The sequence below is a fragment of the Monopterus albus genome, unplaced genomic scaffold (genome assembly GCF_001952655.1).
Source record: "Monopterus albus unplaced genomic scaffold, M_albus_1.0 scaffold51.1, whole genome shotgun sequence".
Lineage (NCBI taxonomy): Eukaryota > Metazoa > Chordata > Actinopteri > Synbranchiformes > Synbranchidae > Monopterus > Monopterus albus.
The window spans coordinates 732,788-749,083 of NW_018127931.1; the positions used below are offsets into that span (position 1 = coordinate 732,788).

The window sequence follows — 16,296 nt, forward strand, 5'->3', positions numbered from 1 at the left end:
TGTTGGAAGGAAAACTTTGTTATCTTTAGACAGAGCCATTCTGGTTTCTCCTGCTTCAATAGTTTGCAATAAACTAAGATAACCATCTCCCAGCTCATCCTTATCTCTATAGTCCTAAAACCCAGAACTGAGCTAGTATATTTGTACTTCTGATTCCCTCACCCCTAAGTCTGTGGGATTTTGAATGTGATTTTGTTTAGACACCTAAAATAAGGTCTGTGATTAACACAAGGCCAATACATTTTCACATTTTTTCTGTGACATAAAATACATCAGTAAATACCACACTAGTGATTTTCCATTTCTTAAAAAAGACAGCTGCTAACAAGTGACTAAATGAGACTATAGAAGCTGCAAACATGGAGACTCATCCTTTCACATCGGCTCAGTGTTGAGGGAATCAGGGTGATGCTAACTTCCCGGTTGGCATACAAAAATACATCATCCCTACAGCACTTTCTTTGTCACATTCTCTTTTCCACAGTGCATCATTCAGATATATTCTTGTAAGAGTCTTAGTTTTGAGCAAAGCTGTCTTGGCACATTGTGAACCCCTGCCTCTCCTCTGCGTGGTATTGTGTTCTGTAAAAGTGTTACCTAAACCCACTCTATTGGTTCCAAGGCTGCTCAGACAAGAGGAACAAGTGACTCATGCAGAGAGACAACAGTTTTTGACCAGAACAAATGTGACAATTTCTTTACCACTTTGCCTCTATTGCCCCTCGGGAACGTTTTGAGGCAGACATGAGATGTTGCTAAATTTATGATAGCATCTGTATCACTGTGCCTTTAATGGGAAAAGCCTCACACCAAAGGTCTTCTTAGGTTTTAGTTGTATTTATGGAGAAATTTGTTCAAGAGTGACATTATTTTTTGTTACCTGTAGTTACTGTGAATATAGAGGTTCCCTAATGCTGTGTTATTTCTGCATCAGTGCAACAGATGTAACATCAGTGTAACAAGCCAAAGAACATCTGTAGATGCTGTCCAAACTATTTGAACTAAAACAGCATATTGAGATCTCATAGCAGTTTAAACACCACCAGGTTTAAACATGGATGGCAGTCAGTGGACTTCTGTTATGATAGCAGATCTTTTCCCCCTGTGGTTTTTCTTAACTCTCACCCTCTATGGGAGGTTTCACATTAGCCCATCCCTAAAATATACTTTGTAGTTTTTTCAGAATTATAAAACCAAAGAAACTCTTCCTGAAAACCAGAGGATAGTTCATGAATGCGCACAGGTCCTGCTGCCGGTGTTGTGTTGAAGTGGACAGCACAACCAACTGCGACGGCACTAATTAATTTGAATTTCTCCTCCATAGATAGGTAAACAACGGTATATGTACTGATGAAAAGAGATGTGTAACACTCTAAACAAAGCGGGTAATAGAGAAACCCCATATTGTAACAGGCATAATGCAGACATAGTAACTTCTCTAGCCTTACAACAATTCTCTCTAACATTACAGAAACAAGGCATCAATAGACATGAAATATGTTTTTTAAGGGTTAGGTATTAGGGTTAGGAAGCCATGGGCAAAAAGAGCCTGCCGGGTATGGCGACAGCATCACTGAATGTTCAGGAACTCACAAGTAAATTGACAGAATCAGGAGAATCAACAGTGTCACTGGCAGATCAGGAACACATAGCAGGTAATGTGGGACAGGAAACATACTGTCGTTGCTGGGGAATCAGGAACTTACAGGTAAGGAGACAGACAGGAAACATACTGTCGTTGCTGGGGAATCAGGAACTTACAGGTAAGGAGACAGAGTCAAGAGAGTCAACGGTGTCGCTGGCAGGTCAGGAATGCACACAGGTAATGCTGGACAGGAGACACACCTACCTCCTCAAGAGTATTCCTTAATTGGCTAGGTGTTGTGAAGAGGTTTTTCTTCACCAAACCTATGAACATTCATTTTTTGTTGTCCTCCATAGTCTTCCAGGCCTTTTATTGCTTCTCAGTTCACCAGTGACTTCCTAGTTTTTGAGAATTTACCAAATTGCTGATTTGGCCACTCCTAAGGTTTCTGTTGTCTCTCCAACAGGTGTGCTTTGCTTTTTAAGCCTTATGATGGTCTTCTTCACATGCATCAACACATCTTTGAACCACATACTGAGAGTTCCAATAGACAGCAGCCAAATGCAAATTCAATACTTGGGAATAAACTCCAGACCCTTAATCATACTTTGTCATGAAATAATAAGGCAACATTCCACACCTGACCATGAAACTACTTTTGAAACTCTGAAAATGAGGGGACCTTGTATAAAAATGGCTGTAATTGCTAAACAAATCATGAGATTTTTTTAAGCCCTTGAATTAAAGCTGAAAGTCTACACTTCAGTAACATGTCTTATTTTCAGATCTACTATGGTGGTGTACAGAAGCAAAATTAGAAAAATTGTCACTGTCTAAATTCTTAAGGACCCGATATATAATAATAACACTGTATCATGTATCAAGATTTGCACAGCCATGTTTGTCTAGGTTCAATATAAATGAATATGCAGAGACTGTGAGTGACTACATCAGCTGGTGCACATCCTTATGCACACCAGTTAGAATGGTGTGTGTTTTCCCCAACCAAAAACCATGGTTTAATAGGGATATAAAACAGAAAATCAGGAAGAGACGAGAGGCTTTTAAGTCAGGGGACCAAGCGGAGTACAGGATCAACTAGCTATTGTATATACAGACATCTTCAACCTGTCTTTAACCCAAGCAGTAATCCTCGCATTTTCAAAAAACCCATTATCATGCCGGTCCCTAAGACATCAGACACATCCACTCTGAATGACTTCAGGCCAGTGGCGCTCACATCAGTCACCATGAAGTGCTTAGAGAAACTGGTCCACACACACATTAACCACATGGTCCCAGACACTGTAGACTCCCTCCAGTTTGCCTACCGCCCCAACAGATCAGTGAACGATGTGACAGCTCTGGCTTTATTCCATACCCTGAAACACCTGGACAACAGCAGTACGTATGCTAGGATGCTCTTCCTGGATTACAGTTCTGCATTCAACACTATTCACCCAGGCAGGCTGATTGGGAAGATGACAGACTTCGGTGTACCAACTCCCACCTGTAACTGGATTCTGGACTTCCTGACTGAAAGACTACAGGTAGTTAGAATGGGAGGGTGGGTGTCTGCTGAGCTCACAATCAGCACAGGCTCACCGACATGCTTGTTTATGGAGAGAATGACCTCATCCTCAACATAAACAAGACAAAAGAAATAATAGGTGAGCCACAGAAGAACCCCTGCCCTCTGCTGCCTCAGACCATCAAAGGGACTGAGGTGGAGAGGGCGGGGGAGATGAATCAGGTTACAGAAGCTTGGTGAACGTGAAGCTGCTTATTCTGGGAGATTTTAACCACTGCAATGTCAGGAAAAGCTTCCTACTAGAGGAAACAAAACACTGGACCAATGTTACAGTAACGTTAGAAATGCTTTCTCAACTGAACCTAAGCCTCATTTTGGGAGAGCTGACCACCTAGCAGTCCGGCTAGAACCTGCTTACACCAAACGACTCAAGGCGAAACCAGTCTCAGTGAGAATTGTTAACACCTGGAACAACTGTGCACAGGCCAGCCTGCAGGGCTGCCTAGAGGCCACAGACTGGAACATCTTCAAGGGAGCCACAGACAACATCTATGAATATGCAGAGAAAAGCTGAGCTGAATTGTTGCCCTCTCACCCAGGCTTATAGAGGACTGGTAGAGAGCATCCTCACTACTGGCATCACAGTCTGGTATGGTAACACCACACAGGCAGAGAGGAAGGTTATTCGAAGGGTCACAAAGACTGTAGAGAGGATAATTGGGACTGAACTGCCTGCTATGGACACAGTGTACACACAGCGCTAAAAGGGCAGAGAACATAATCAGGGATCCATGCCACCCAGCTCACACTCTGCTCAGACACAAAAACTGCACCCACAGCCTCAGGCACAGCAGGGTGGACAGTATCATCACATACAGAACAAGACTTTACAACAGCTTTTTCCCTGCCGCAGTAAGACAGATGGCAAATACAAAAATTCAAGAAATGTGAGAATATATATGCAATAACCTCTTACCAGACATGTGCAGTAACTCTTTTATAACTTTTTTATTTTAAGACTAAGTGTCCTTTCTTGCTTTTGACTCTTTACCTGACCCCAAAGGAGAGCTGCACAAGAATTCCTATATGCCTAGACTGCTTATGCATAAATGGCAAATAAAGATCTTGAATCTTGAATCTTGAATGTAGAGACATAAAAAAGCTTCCATGACTTTGTCCAGTTAAGCAGAAAAACTAAATATTTTCAAAAATCTAGAAATCACACTCATTATTTGAATCATGTCTTGTTAAGGTACTCTGCAATACAGCGAAAGACAATGAATAATAGCTTCTAGGATTGGGTCGCTGCCTCTTACAACATGTGTCAACAGTGTTCAAACTAGTTCTGATGAATTTGTGTGGCTCACTGAGCTGCATAAGCAGTGAAGAAAAGCAACACTGACAAATACAAAACAAAAAGAGCATCTTTCTCAGAGCCCTCCCATTGCTCTGTTTCCCTGTAGGTTTTAAGCAGCTTATTAATAATTGAGCAAGAGTTGTGCAATGGCAGATCTATAATGATTCCCTCCTTGCACCTGCCACAAGTCCTTCATGGATAGATTAATCTTGAACCAGACTCTTTCACACTTCTTAACAATGTTTATGAGCTTTGTTTTTTTTCACCATTTGAAAATGTGATAATTTATTTCTGCAACTGACAGTACAATATGTTGGCTCAGACTGCAGTAGAAAATACACACATGGCAAATAAGACAGGATGTTTGAAAAAATGAATATAGTGTTTGAATGTGTAAATTCTGTATATATTTAGTTCAGCTGCAGTCTGTTCCTGATAGTGTTTCTCCTATGTGTTATATAGGGCATATGACTGTGTGTGTGTCCAGCAAAATTGTCCATCTTTACTGCAGAATAATAGGATATAAAATGGAAAGTGTGTGTGTGTGTGCACATAGTTTACTGTGTGTGTGTGTGTGTATGTATTTCTGCCTGTTACCCCCAAGGCTATATCTCCCACATTCTCTCTCTCTTACACACTGTATGCTCTACTCGTTCAGGACTAACTACTCACCAGCTGCAACAGCAGCAGCCAGATTGTTGCCCCATTTTTCTTTATATTTTTAAAAATATTGCCAAAACCATTTCCTTTGGGTTAGAGTGATACCTTTTTCTCCTGAATGCACAGTGTTTCCCCTGCATGTAGAGCAGCATTGTTACCGTGTCACATTCCGTAGCTCTGTGGCAAAACTGCAGTTGCATGTTCTATGTCTCTTATGTTCTGTTATACAGATCTGTTCCAGTGTGTCAGCAATTATTATCACTGATGTCATCACGTAAACCTTTTCAACCAATCAGAGCATGGCATTTGCTTTCCCACATGATGTGGATAAGCCAATAAGGGCTTGTTTATGGTACAAGGAAATGACACATCCACTGCAGTTTGTTCGTACCTAAGTGCTAAAGCAGAGGAATAAGTAGTTTGGTTTGCGTTAAAAAATGTCAAAATAAAAAGAAAACTGACTGAAATGATGCCTGTGTCATGGCACTAGGATGTCAGGTATACTGGGATGGGTGGAGTTTACCTAGTGACATAGATGAAAGTGCCTGCTGTGTAGAGGCAGGAAGTAATTTTTGTTGAGAAAATGAGAAATAGTTATATCTTTGAATTTTCTGATGTGCTGCTTTCCATCCCTGCCTAACCACTAAATAATAGAAATCTCAGCTGGAATTTAAAAATGCATGCATTTCTGTGCCGCATCCTTCTCTCAACTTTAGGTGCTACTGCTGTGGCCCTGATCTTAGTATTCAGGCTAAAGAAACAGACAGAAACAAGATGAGAGACTGACAGGAAACCCAAAAGGCAACCTCTTGCTTTCTATTGATTGATCCATTTGATGTTATTAGTTTCAAACTAGAAAGATGGTGCTTTTGTTGAGCTTCACACTAAGATTCAGAAGCTTTCAGAAACACTGTCAGCTTCAGTTCTAACATCAGCTCCTAATGGTAGAAAGTTATTTTGCTTGGCTATTCCACTGTGCCTTACAGCTTTTCATTAATAAAGACATACATTAGTGTTAAGGAACTATGGAGTGTACCACATTTTATGGAGTTAAAACATGTCTAAAATTAAGGGGGCTTTGATGGTCTGTGTTATTATTATTATTATTAAGTTTTTGAGTCAATTGTGCTCCTCTAGAAAAGACTACTGTAGCATAACACCCAAATCTCCAACTGATATGTTGGCACTTAAGTTGCATTTTGGGTAGTGGAGGTTTTGAGGACAGGCATTGAATATGAAGGATAATATCTCTTGTTCAACTAGTTCAGTCTATTAAAACTGTCCATCATGAGTCCATATATAGGAGTGGAATGCTAAATTGGTGAAAGACTTTTTTAAAACAGCTGGATACTCACATACGTTTTATCTGCTAGTAATCATTGAACTGTCAATACAAATATTTTTATGAAGTTTTAGGGCATACTGATAAGGGCTCAATCAAATATAAGTGCAGCTGAATACTGTGGATATCTGATGTTGTGGAGAAGAGTTTTCAACATTAAATGCTGATCAAAAGCAACAACTTGGATGATGTTTCAGTGGCTACAAAGATGACATTACCAGCCAACATTTGTCCAGTATATTCTGATACAATTTTGCATTGGTTGAGCTGCACCTTTTGACACTTTAGAGCCACACCTCTTTGCGTTCATTTTTACCATTGTATATTTTTTGTCAGTCCCTGTGTGTGACTCTGTCCATTCATTTATCCATCCATCTATCTGTCTGGTGCTGAGCTCCTGGCAACTGCTGGCCTCTCAGTGCTCTAAGATAAACACAGCTGCTCCCCCTGCATCTGCAGACAGGAGCTTTGGCTAAAGTTTTAGCTTCAAAATGCTGTTTCTACCTAACACTACAGTTCCAGTGTGGTTGTCACTTATCCAACAAAAAGCCAATTCTTACTATCCAGTATTTTTTATATTTTGCAAAGGGACACATTTCTGCACATCACATATAGGTTCTTCATAATATCATCAAAGCAACTTTCCACACAGAATAAGAGGAAAGCCAGACGTTGTGTGAGGAAAACATGACAGATGTTAGACCAACAACAAATAAGCAAACTCTTTTGATTCCAAAGGTATTGTTAGCACAAAATAATCTGCACGTTGCACTAAGCTCCTGGCAATTTATACATCAGAGCAGCAATGTTTTGATCCAACTAAGATCTTCATCAGGCAGTGTCTAAAAAACAAAACAAAACAAAAACAAACAAACAAAAATGCATTTGGCAGTGATAAAAGAAATAAAAAGCTGATTGAAAATGGAGTATTTTGCTTAGCCAAAGACATGGTGCCAGTCCAATCTGTTGTAGGGAAGTAGGGATGTGTGAATAAAATTCATGTTCTGTTTTTTGTTGTTTGTTTTTTTAGCCCTACTTAATAGTCTTGTATTTGATGATGGTCATTCTTAAGTTTTACTTTTTGGATAAAGGCTTATTTGCACAGCTGTTAAAACTGTATGTTGCCTTGACTTGTGGACAAAAAGATATTGTTGAATAGTATTATATCATCCTTAACTGTATATTGTTATAAAAAAATACAGTCAAATATTGTGATATAGTTTTTAGTCTATATCTCCCAGCCCTATTCTGGATGGTGTTTCCACCCTTTGTACAGGCTTCTGGCATAACTTGCAAATCACAATTGTTTGATTCATATCTGATCTCTTGTAGTCAAACCATTTCCAAATAGCAAAGGATGTTTTTCCAGAATTAATTCTCCCAGCAAGTGAGCTCCACCTTCTGCCATGCTTGTTCCTTGTTCCATGCCACATTACATTGTGTATACTGATGTCATCAAATTGCGAGATGACAAATCCTTATCATAAGTAGGAATTATACCAGTATATCATGAACAGTATGATGTGGCACAGTCCTAATGAGGTGTCATGGATCTTGCTCTGATGATGAAGCAGAGGAGAGAAAGGAGATAAGAGAGGAAGTATGTGGGAGAAACAATTAGGGGACAGATGGAGGTTGAGGTAGAAGGGCTGCAGATCGCCGGCTCAGGCTTAACTCCTTGATTGCAGCTGTTTGGTTACATAAGTGAAACCCACTTGCAACCACTTACTTCCTGAGGACACAATGATTGGATGGATAAAAGTGCCATTCTGTTCACCTTAAAAGTGGTGGCATTTCTATTTATAGACTGACTTATGTCTATATAATTCCTCTTGTCCTTCTGTCAGCTGCTTCACTGGGCTTCTTTTTTCCTTTGATTGGCCATTGTACATCACCAGCTGTTCCTGTCTTGATGGTTTTGACCATGCATTGAGCCATGGATAAAATTACATTTAACTGATTTACAATGGATTTCCCAGTGAATATGGGAATCAGTAGTGAATGAATGCCTGCAGGTGCTCCTGGAAAGCAAGCTGCCATCTAAATCTTTGTTGCTCTTCTCTGTTCGCTGCCTGCTGTGTTTTTCATTACACTGACTGTGACACGTGTTTGAAGTGTGAGTAGAAAGAAACATCTGATGGGATGGTACTAAATGGGTGCTCAAATTGGCCACAAAGAATTTAGTTTTTTCCCAGAAGCAGGTAGCTGAGGAAAAGTGGAGATTCCTTATATAAATATCAAAGAGGAGAAGAAGAAGAGGAGGGAGACAGACCTGGTTCTTATTATAAGTGCATACCAGGCTTTGTTCACTGTAAAAACAAACCCTGTCATGCTCCTGAGGCTATTACAGTTAACTGAATAGAAAGATGATCGGATGGGAGATCAAAAAGGATATGTGCAGGTAGTGATGGTGGAGGAATGATCACAGAGCTTGTGTGTGTAGATTGGCATAAGAAACATCACTATTTGTATTGAACCCTGTATGTGTGTGTGCTGTGCTGTCTACTTTTAGGTTTGTGTGTTTTACAAGTACACTGCCCATCTTTTTACAAGAACTGGTATGCTATTTTTGCTAGCCTTATTCAAATATCTAGCTATTATCTACACCTGAATGCATCATTCCTATAAATTAAGTTTTGTATTTACTTGGATGCAGAACAAGATAGGTTTTGTCTTTTAGGTTAAATTGTGGTTGCAGTGGCATTGACATGGCATGGCATGCAATTGCTGAAGTGCTGTGAGGCTCAACCACTGTGGTGTGCTGGCTTGTTTTTTATTGCACTCCCTCTTTTCCAGTATATTATATGATTAAATTACAGCTGGGCGGTGTTCACTTGAACTGTTTGTTTGAGGTTTGTTTTTTAAATGATTTTGTGCATGAAAAAGAAAAGGGAGAAATAGATCTTCTGCCTGTATGACTGATTGCATCTGTCTGTGCTTGTTTGTTTGGCTGAGTAAATTTAAGTCTTCTTCAGGTGACCATCAGGTCTCAGCTCGACTTCAGCCTATGAATTCTGATTTCCCTGTTGACTAATCAGATAAGACCCTCTGCTCTGGTTTCTGGGGATCAAACAATCACACACCACCATGTTAGCACCATGGAAATGGCTCAGCCCATAAACTCATCTCTTCCTCTTCACTGTCTGAAGTTAGAGCTCTGCTTTATATTGAACCTTGATGATAAACTGCTCATGAGAAATATACAGTATGTTATAGAGAAACAAATTCTGCCCAAACATTTCAAAAATAAGCTTCTATTAACTGTATTTTTAATAATACTGTTCCAAAAATATTTTTGAGCAAAGCAGGCAAAGGGAAAATCTTTATATAACCTGAGTGGAAAGTCAGTATCAACACACAAAATTTGTATGCCTTTGCACCGGTGACAGCCATGGCCAGAGGCAGTTTGTTTTCAGGATGTCTGTCTGTCTCATTGTCATGAATGTGATATTTCAGGAACACCTTCTGGGGATTGTTTCAGATTTGACACAAACATCCACTTGGACTCACAGATGAACTAATTAGATTTTGGAGGTCAGAGGTTAAGGTCACTAACCTCACATCTGTCCCATTTTCATCAGACAGTAATCTTTGCTGATGGGGCTATATGAATGATGCAGTTGCTTTTAGCTGAATAACATACTGTAAACCTGAAATAAATGCAGGGCCTGTTTATGAGAGACACAAGACACTTCAGGAAAACATGTTGAATTCAAAGTTATGTTTTTGTTCAGAGTATTGTCTAAAATGTCCGTTTCTTAAAAAGGATGTGAAGTGACTTCTGCGGTTGAAATGTGGAAAAATACACTACCAGACAGATATTTATACACTTTCTCATTAAATTGAATGAGAAAATGTGTCCAAACATTTGACTGCTAGTGTGGGTGAAAGTTAAAGAGCCTCTTTCAGCATTTCAGAATTGAAAGAAATCAAAAATTGTGATGTGTGTCTAAGAAGTCTGACAGCTGACCATCAAAAGGAAGGCTGAACTTTGTTTGTGTATTAGAAGGGCCCTCCTTTCCAGAGACTGGTTTGCTTGTCAAACAGCTAGAGATGAGATGTTCACTGGTCCAGAGTCCTCCCACACACAGCTGTTCCCAGATAATCATCCTGTGTGAGTGTGTGTCATCTCATATGTGCAGGCTTATGCATGCTTGTTTATGATATGTTTATACAGTATGTGCTTGTGTTTGCATAGTCACTTGTGTATCCTGGCACAGAGTTGTATGTGTTACCTGTGTGGTTCTTGGTGTGTGTGGCTTGTTTGTTTGATTTTTGGCACTTTGTGTGTCTCCATCTATATCCAACAACTCCATGCCTGTTCAGCTGCTCTCTCATCCTATTAAGAATTCTCCTCACAAAGGAGCTGCTTGTCTTTGTGTGTTTGGAGATCGCAGCCTGGCTCTTTCATTGAGTCAACTGGGACTCTGCATGGTCAAAGCCTGCATCAGATTTGTTTTTATATTGCAAACTGATATATCCATCATCTGAAAAAGAGCAAAGGCAGCCACTGTGCTAGATCTTTTTGCACTTTTCCAGCACAATAGAGAGGTCAAAGATCGGGATCAATCAGCATCCTGTGAAGAAAACTTCATTCAAATGCCCATACCATGCTCATATCCTGTCAGGTCCGGTCGGCGCGTTCTGGCTCTCTTCCTCCTTTCTCTCCCCTGCTTTCTCATCCCACGGGCTCAGAGACACAGCTGAGTCGCATTTGCCTGTTGATTGACTCCTGGGCGTGGTGCACAGCTGACGCTTGTCTCTACTAATTCAACCACTCTTACATAAACCCGTGGCAGACGCTCCTTTGTCACTGGAGCATTATATGTTATCAAGACATTATGTGAGTTCAACGCTGACAGTTTCCTGTGCAGTTGATTTATTTTTTTTCAATACACATGTTCAGCCATACATAACATGATTTCAATGCTGACAGTTCCTATGCTATTGATTTCAGTTCCATAGGTATCTGACGGTGAGCGCAATAATGAGCACTACGCCTGCCCTGTCTTCTCGTTTCTGTGTCCCTCCTTTCATTTCACCTGTCGCCGTTCTCCTGTCTGCTCGCCTTCCTTGGTCGTCTTCTCACCTGCCCGTCTTGGTCTCCCCAACCACCACTGCTCTAGCCGGGTTATGGACTATACATATACTCAGTGATTTTGTTTTGTGTTCTTAATAAATCCATTTTTTTTCCACTAGCACCTGGGTTTGCACCTTGAGTCCTCCCTTTTTGTTCTCCCTCACCCCCTTGATGAGGGGACTCAACCATCACGTTTCCAGCCATTTAGTTTTTAATCTTGTGTACCTCTAGATTAGCTCTGCACCCATCATAACTCCAAGTGGTCTTAATTATTTCAGAATGATAAAACCAAATATCACAAGGAGAGCCTCCTCCTGAAAATGAGAGGATAGTTCGTGAATGCGCACAACTCCTGTTGCTAGTCAGGAACCTACAACAACACATAAATGAAAAACTTCAACAAATAAGATACATTTTTGACAACACCAATACCTCAAATCCTACCTGACATGTTTGAGCCAGGTAAACAACGGTATATGTACTGATGGAAAGAGATTTGTAACACTCTAAACAAAGCAGGTAATTGAGAAACCCCATATTTTAACATGTGTTTTTTTTTTTAACTTACTATTATATCCCACAGAGTAGTAGAAACATCGCTCCCTTTCAGGTAGCTCCAAGGTCATGAAATCCAGCTGGTGATTGCTGCTTCTTTCTCCACAGGACCACATACATTGCCAAAGTAGTAGTTAAATTAATTGCAACAGGTAGTGTTACACTGACGATAACTTCAAAACACAGAAAAGCATGCCATGGGCTCTTTAAGGCAGATGATTGCTGTCACAGAGGCTTGAATCTTGGTCTTCCAGTTTGAAGACAGTATGACTCATTATGCTAACTTGATGCTGAGATCATAAATCTATTATATTGGTATTTATTGGCTAACAGAAATGAGTGAGTTGTATGTGTGTTTTGCGTATATGAAACTGTATTTTGGTCCCATCTAATTCAGTAGACAAGGTGTTATTCCCCTTGTTTTAATCCTCTTCAATTAAAATCTTCAGGTCCTCATTTCTATTCTTTGTAGAAAGACATTCAATCCTAACAGTAGTTAAATGTTAGTCATTTTATAGTAGGCCTTTTGTAGCAGCATCATGAATAATTGATAGCTAAATTATAGGCTCAATAATAAGTGTATTTTATGTTCCACAATGATTCCTACTGAGTTTGAAATAAATTTCTGCTGTTCCTTTGCTTGTGTCCCCAGATGGCCCAGTGATCTGGCGGATGCTGACCTACCCCCCAACTCAGCGAGCCCTCTTGGTGGGCTGCGGTCTTCAGATGTTGCAGCAGCTCTCGGGAATCAACATAGTCATGTGAGTGTAAACGTCAGCCTATTTTACTCCTCCATTGTCCAGCACTAGTAGCCAAAGATACTTTTTCTGACAGACTGTGAGCGCTGGTCTAAGCATTAAGCTCCCATTACCTTCTGTAGTAAAGCTTCTGTGATCTTTCCTTCATGTGAGAGCTGGGGCCTTTACTACAAAGCTCACGTTTAATCAGGCTACATTGCCACGGTAACTTATGGCGCATGGCTAACCTGCTCTGGAGTAGGTTAACTTCAGAAGATCAGATCAAAACCTGACAACAACCTGAGCACTGACCAGTCAGGTCACTGGAAAAACCGAGGGTTCATTCCCACTGGATCATGATCAGTCAGATTGCTTTACTGTTTCAAACTTTGATGGGTCACTCTGGTTTAAAGCAGACTTTCTAACAAACTGCAGGAGTCTACAGCCTCCATGATAATCAACAGTTGGCACAGAATAAAAAATAAACATGGATTTGTGCTTGCACTCTCACCTGGCTTCATCAGTTTGATGTTGTGCCTGGTATAAGTTAAAGGAATACCTAGAGAACACTAGAGGACCAAATTCCTGACTGCTAATGTTTTTACAGTCTTCCATCACTGCAGCTCAGAATAACATGAGTACAATCTGTAATGATGGTCATTGATTAGAAAAAATGATCCATCCCATGGTTTATTGTTCATAATTCACCCACCATAACATCACTTTTGCTCTGGCTCTAAACATTTTTGCCCACAGGTATTACTACTCCATCTCATGTTACAGTATATTCAGTAGACTACTTCATTCATGGTTCTGGCAATGTCACTTCTAATTAACAGCTCCACCTCTTTCACACAAATGTGCTTATAGACTGATAGGAAAACTTAAACTTAACAGGGCCAGTTGACCAGGTTTGTGGTACCAGTTTCCAGGATGGCCCATGTTAGGGTCCTTCCATAGTCCAAAGACATGCAGCTTAGGCTTTCTGGCAACTCGCCCAGAGGAGTGATTGTGGGTGTGTGTAGTTGTCTGTCTCTAAGGGCCCTATCTTGCAACAGACACATGACATGTGGCATGGGTAGCGTGTTTGTGGTTTCTAATTTCCTACCTGCACAATTACCGTTTTCATGACATGCACATCACTTTGATTTTTAACAAGCAGCAGTCTGTTGACTTCACGCCAGCAGGTGTATCCAGATGAAAATTGGATGTGTCCAAGTAAATTTTGGGCGTGTTGGTAATATGAGGGCATACAAAATGACTGCACCACTGACCAGCAAAAACCAGGTCTGTGGTCAACAGTCAAATCCATCATTGCTAGTTAATGGGCACTTTGACTGTGTTGTGATGGGCGCCTGTCTAGGTGTGTGCACAATGCTCATGCACTGTGCTTGTTATACCCTGGGAGGAACTGCGCAGGACATGCAAAACTTAAAAATAAAGAGATGACATTGTGTTCATTGGGTGTTGTGCACATCAATACAGTATATATATTTTAAAAAATCCCCACTCGCCCCCCACTTCAGGGCAATCTTATTCCTTCAAGCTCGGGTCCTCTACCAGAGGTCTGGTAGCTTGAGGGTCCTGCACAGTATCTTAGCTGTTCCTAGGACTGCACTCTTCTGGACAGAGATCTCAGATGTTGTTCCTGGGATCTGTTGGAGCCACTCTCCCAGTTTGGGGGTCACAGCCCCCAATGTTCCTATTACCATGGGGACCACTTGTGCCTTCGTCCAGTTGGTTGGCCATTACCAGTTTGTCAGTTTGTATCTTGAAGTCCCACAGGATCTTAGCTTGGTCATTCTCAACCACCTTTGGAGGTGTATCCCATTTTGACTTTGGGACTTCCAGCCTGTACTCAGCACAGATGTTTCTGTACACTATGCCAGCCACTTGGTTATGGCGTTCCTTGTATGCCCTGCCTGCTAGCATCTTGCACCCCGCTACTGTATGTGCTGGATTGTCTCTGTGTCATCTTTGCACAACCAGCACCTGGGGTCCTGTCTGGTATGGTAGACCCCTGTCTCTATTGATCTTGTACTTAGAGCCTGTTCCTGTGCTGCCAGGATTAGTGCCTCTGTGCTGTCTTTCAGTCCAGCTTTGTCCAGCCACTGGTAGGATTTTTCGATATCAGCCACTTCTTCTATTTGACGGTGGTACATACCCTGCAGAGGTTTGTCTTTCCATGAAGATTCCTGCTCTTCCTTCCCTTGTTCCACTGGTTTCTGCTGCCTGAGGTATTCACTAAGCACATCGTCATGCTATATATACAGTATATATTTAGAATAAATACCATTTTGATTAGTGATCATGTGCCTTCACCTCACGTACAAGCAGATCTGTTTCCTCAGTGGAAAATACTAGAAATCCATCAAATGTTCAATCTCACACATCTCTTAAAGGGGATGTGAGGTTACACACTGATTGGATAATTGCATGGTACACCCTCACATCTCTTAAAGGGGATGTGAGTTTTCACACTGATTGGATAATTGCATGGTACACCCAAAACACACCGCTGGTTTAATGAGGAGATCAAGTACAGCCCTATTGCTACTTGCATGGGTGCTTGAACCGTTTTTCCTTGTCGTCAAATTACTGAAATGAACATGGACACACGCAAACACCACTTGCACCAAAACATCTTGATCAAATGCCATGGATCCTCAAAATAGGGCCCTAAGTGTCAGCCCTGTGATAGCCCGGCAACCTGTCCAGGGTGTACCTCGCCTCTCGCACAATGTAAGCTGGGAGAAGCTAAAGAAAATGAAGTCACAAAGATGATTAAAATAAAAGGGAGCAGAAGTAGGTTGATAACAGATCATATATTCAAATGCATTCAGTCTAGCTGTAACATGTGAAATCAAACACAGGATCAAACTTCAGTCTACTGAAGCTGACACAGAGTAATCTATTTCTCTGCTGGAAAACTAGAAAATATAAATTATTGGCAAAATATCTAACATTGAAGGACATGTTAGCAAAACCCTGATGAGCTATTACTGTTTCTTACCGGTGTGAATGTAATTTAACTACAAATTAAATACAGTACATACAGTATGCTACAACAGTTCAGATGAACAGAGCAGTTGAAACTAGGTTTAACTTCATATTTTGTCACTACATCAATGTCATCTACTTTTTACCTGTTACTGACACAATGGATAAAATGATTGTTGCTAACTTCCAGAGTTGTAAAATCAGTTTTATAAACTGCTGTGTGCTGATCTCATAAGTTTTGACACTCATCTATCTGTTACTCAAGTCTGCCTTCCTGGATTGTGTTTTATTGTTTCACTTGTACTTGAAGCAATGCATGCACAACGACATAGCCCCCTTGCAGTTTTAAAGTTGAGCCTATATTGTTGCTAGATCACACTGCCATTGGAGTAGAAGGTTCAAGTGTATTTTTTATGTTTTTCACTCTTAAGGCCCTTTCACACCAGACG

General features: G+C 40.7%; 1 protein-coding gene across 1 annotated transcript in view; it reads left to right on the forward strand.

The window, feature by feature from the left end:
* Positions 1–16,296, forward strand: part of LOC109960998 (proton myo-inositol cotransporter-like) — a 142,426-nt gene that overhangs the window by 36,805 nt on the left and 89,325 nt on the right. Inside the window, exon 5 of the mRNA XM_020601523.1 lies at positions 12,763–12,871. Coding sequence (XP_020457179.1) covers positions 12,763–12,871 — 109 coding nt within the window. The remainder of the gene's footprint in view (positions 1–12,762; positions 12,872–16,296) is intronic.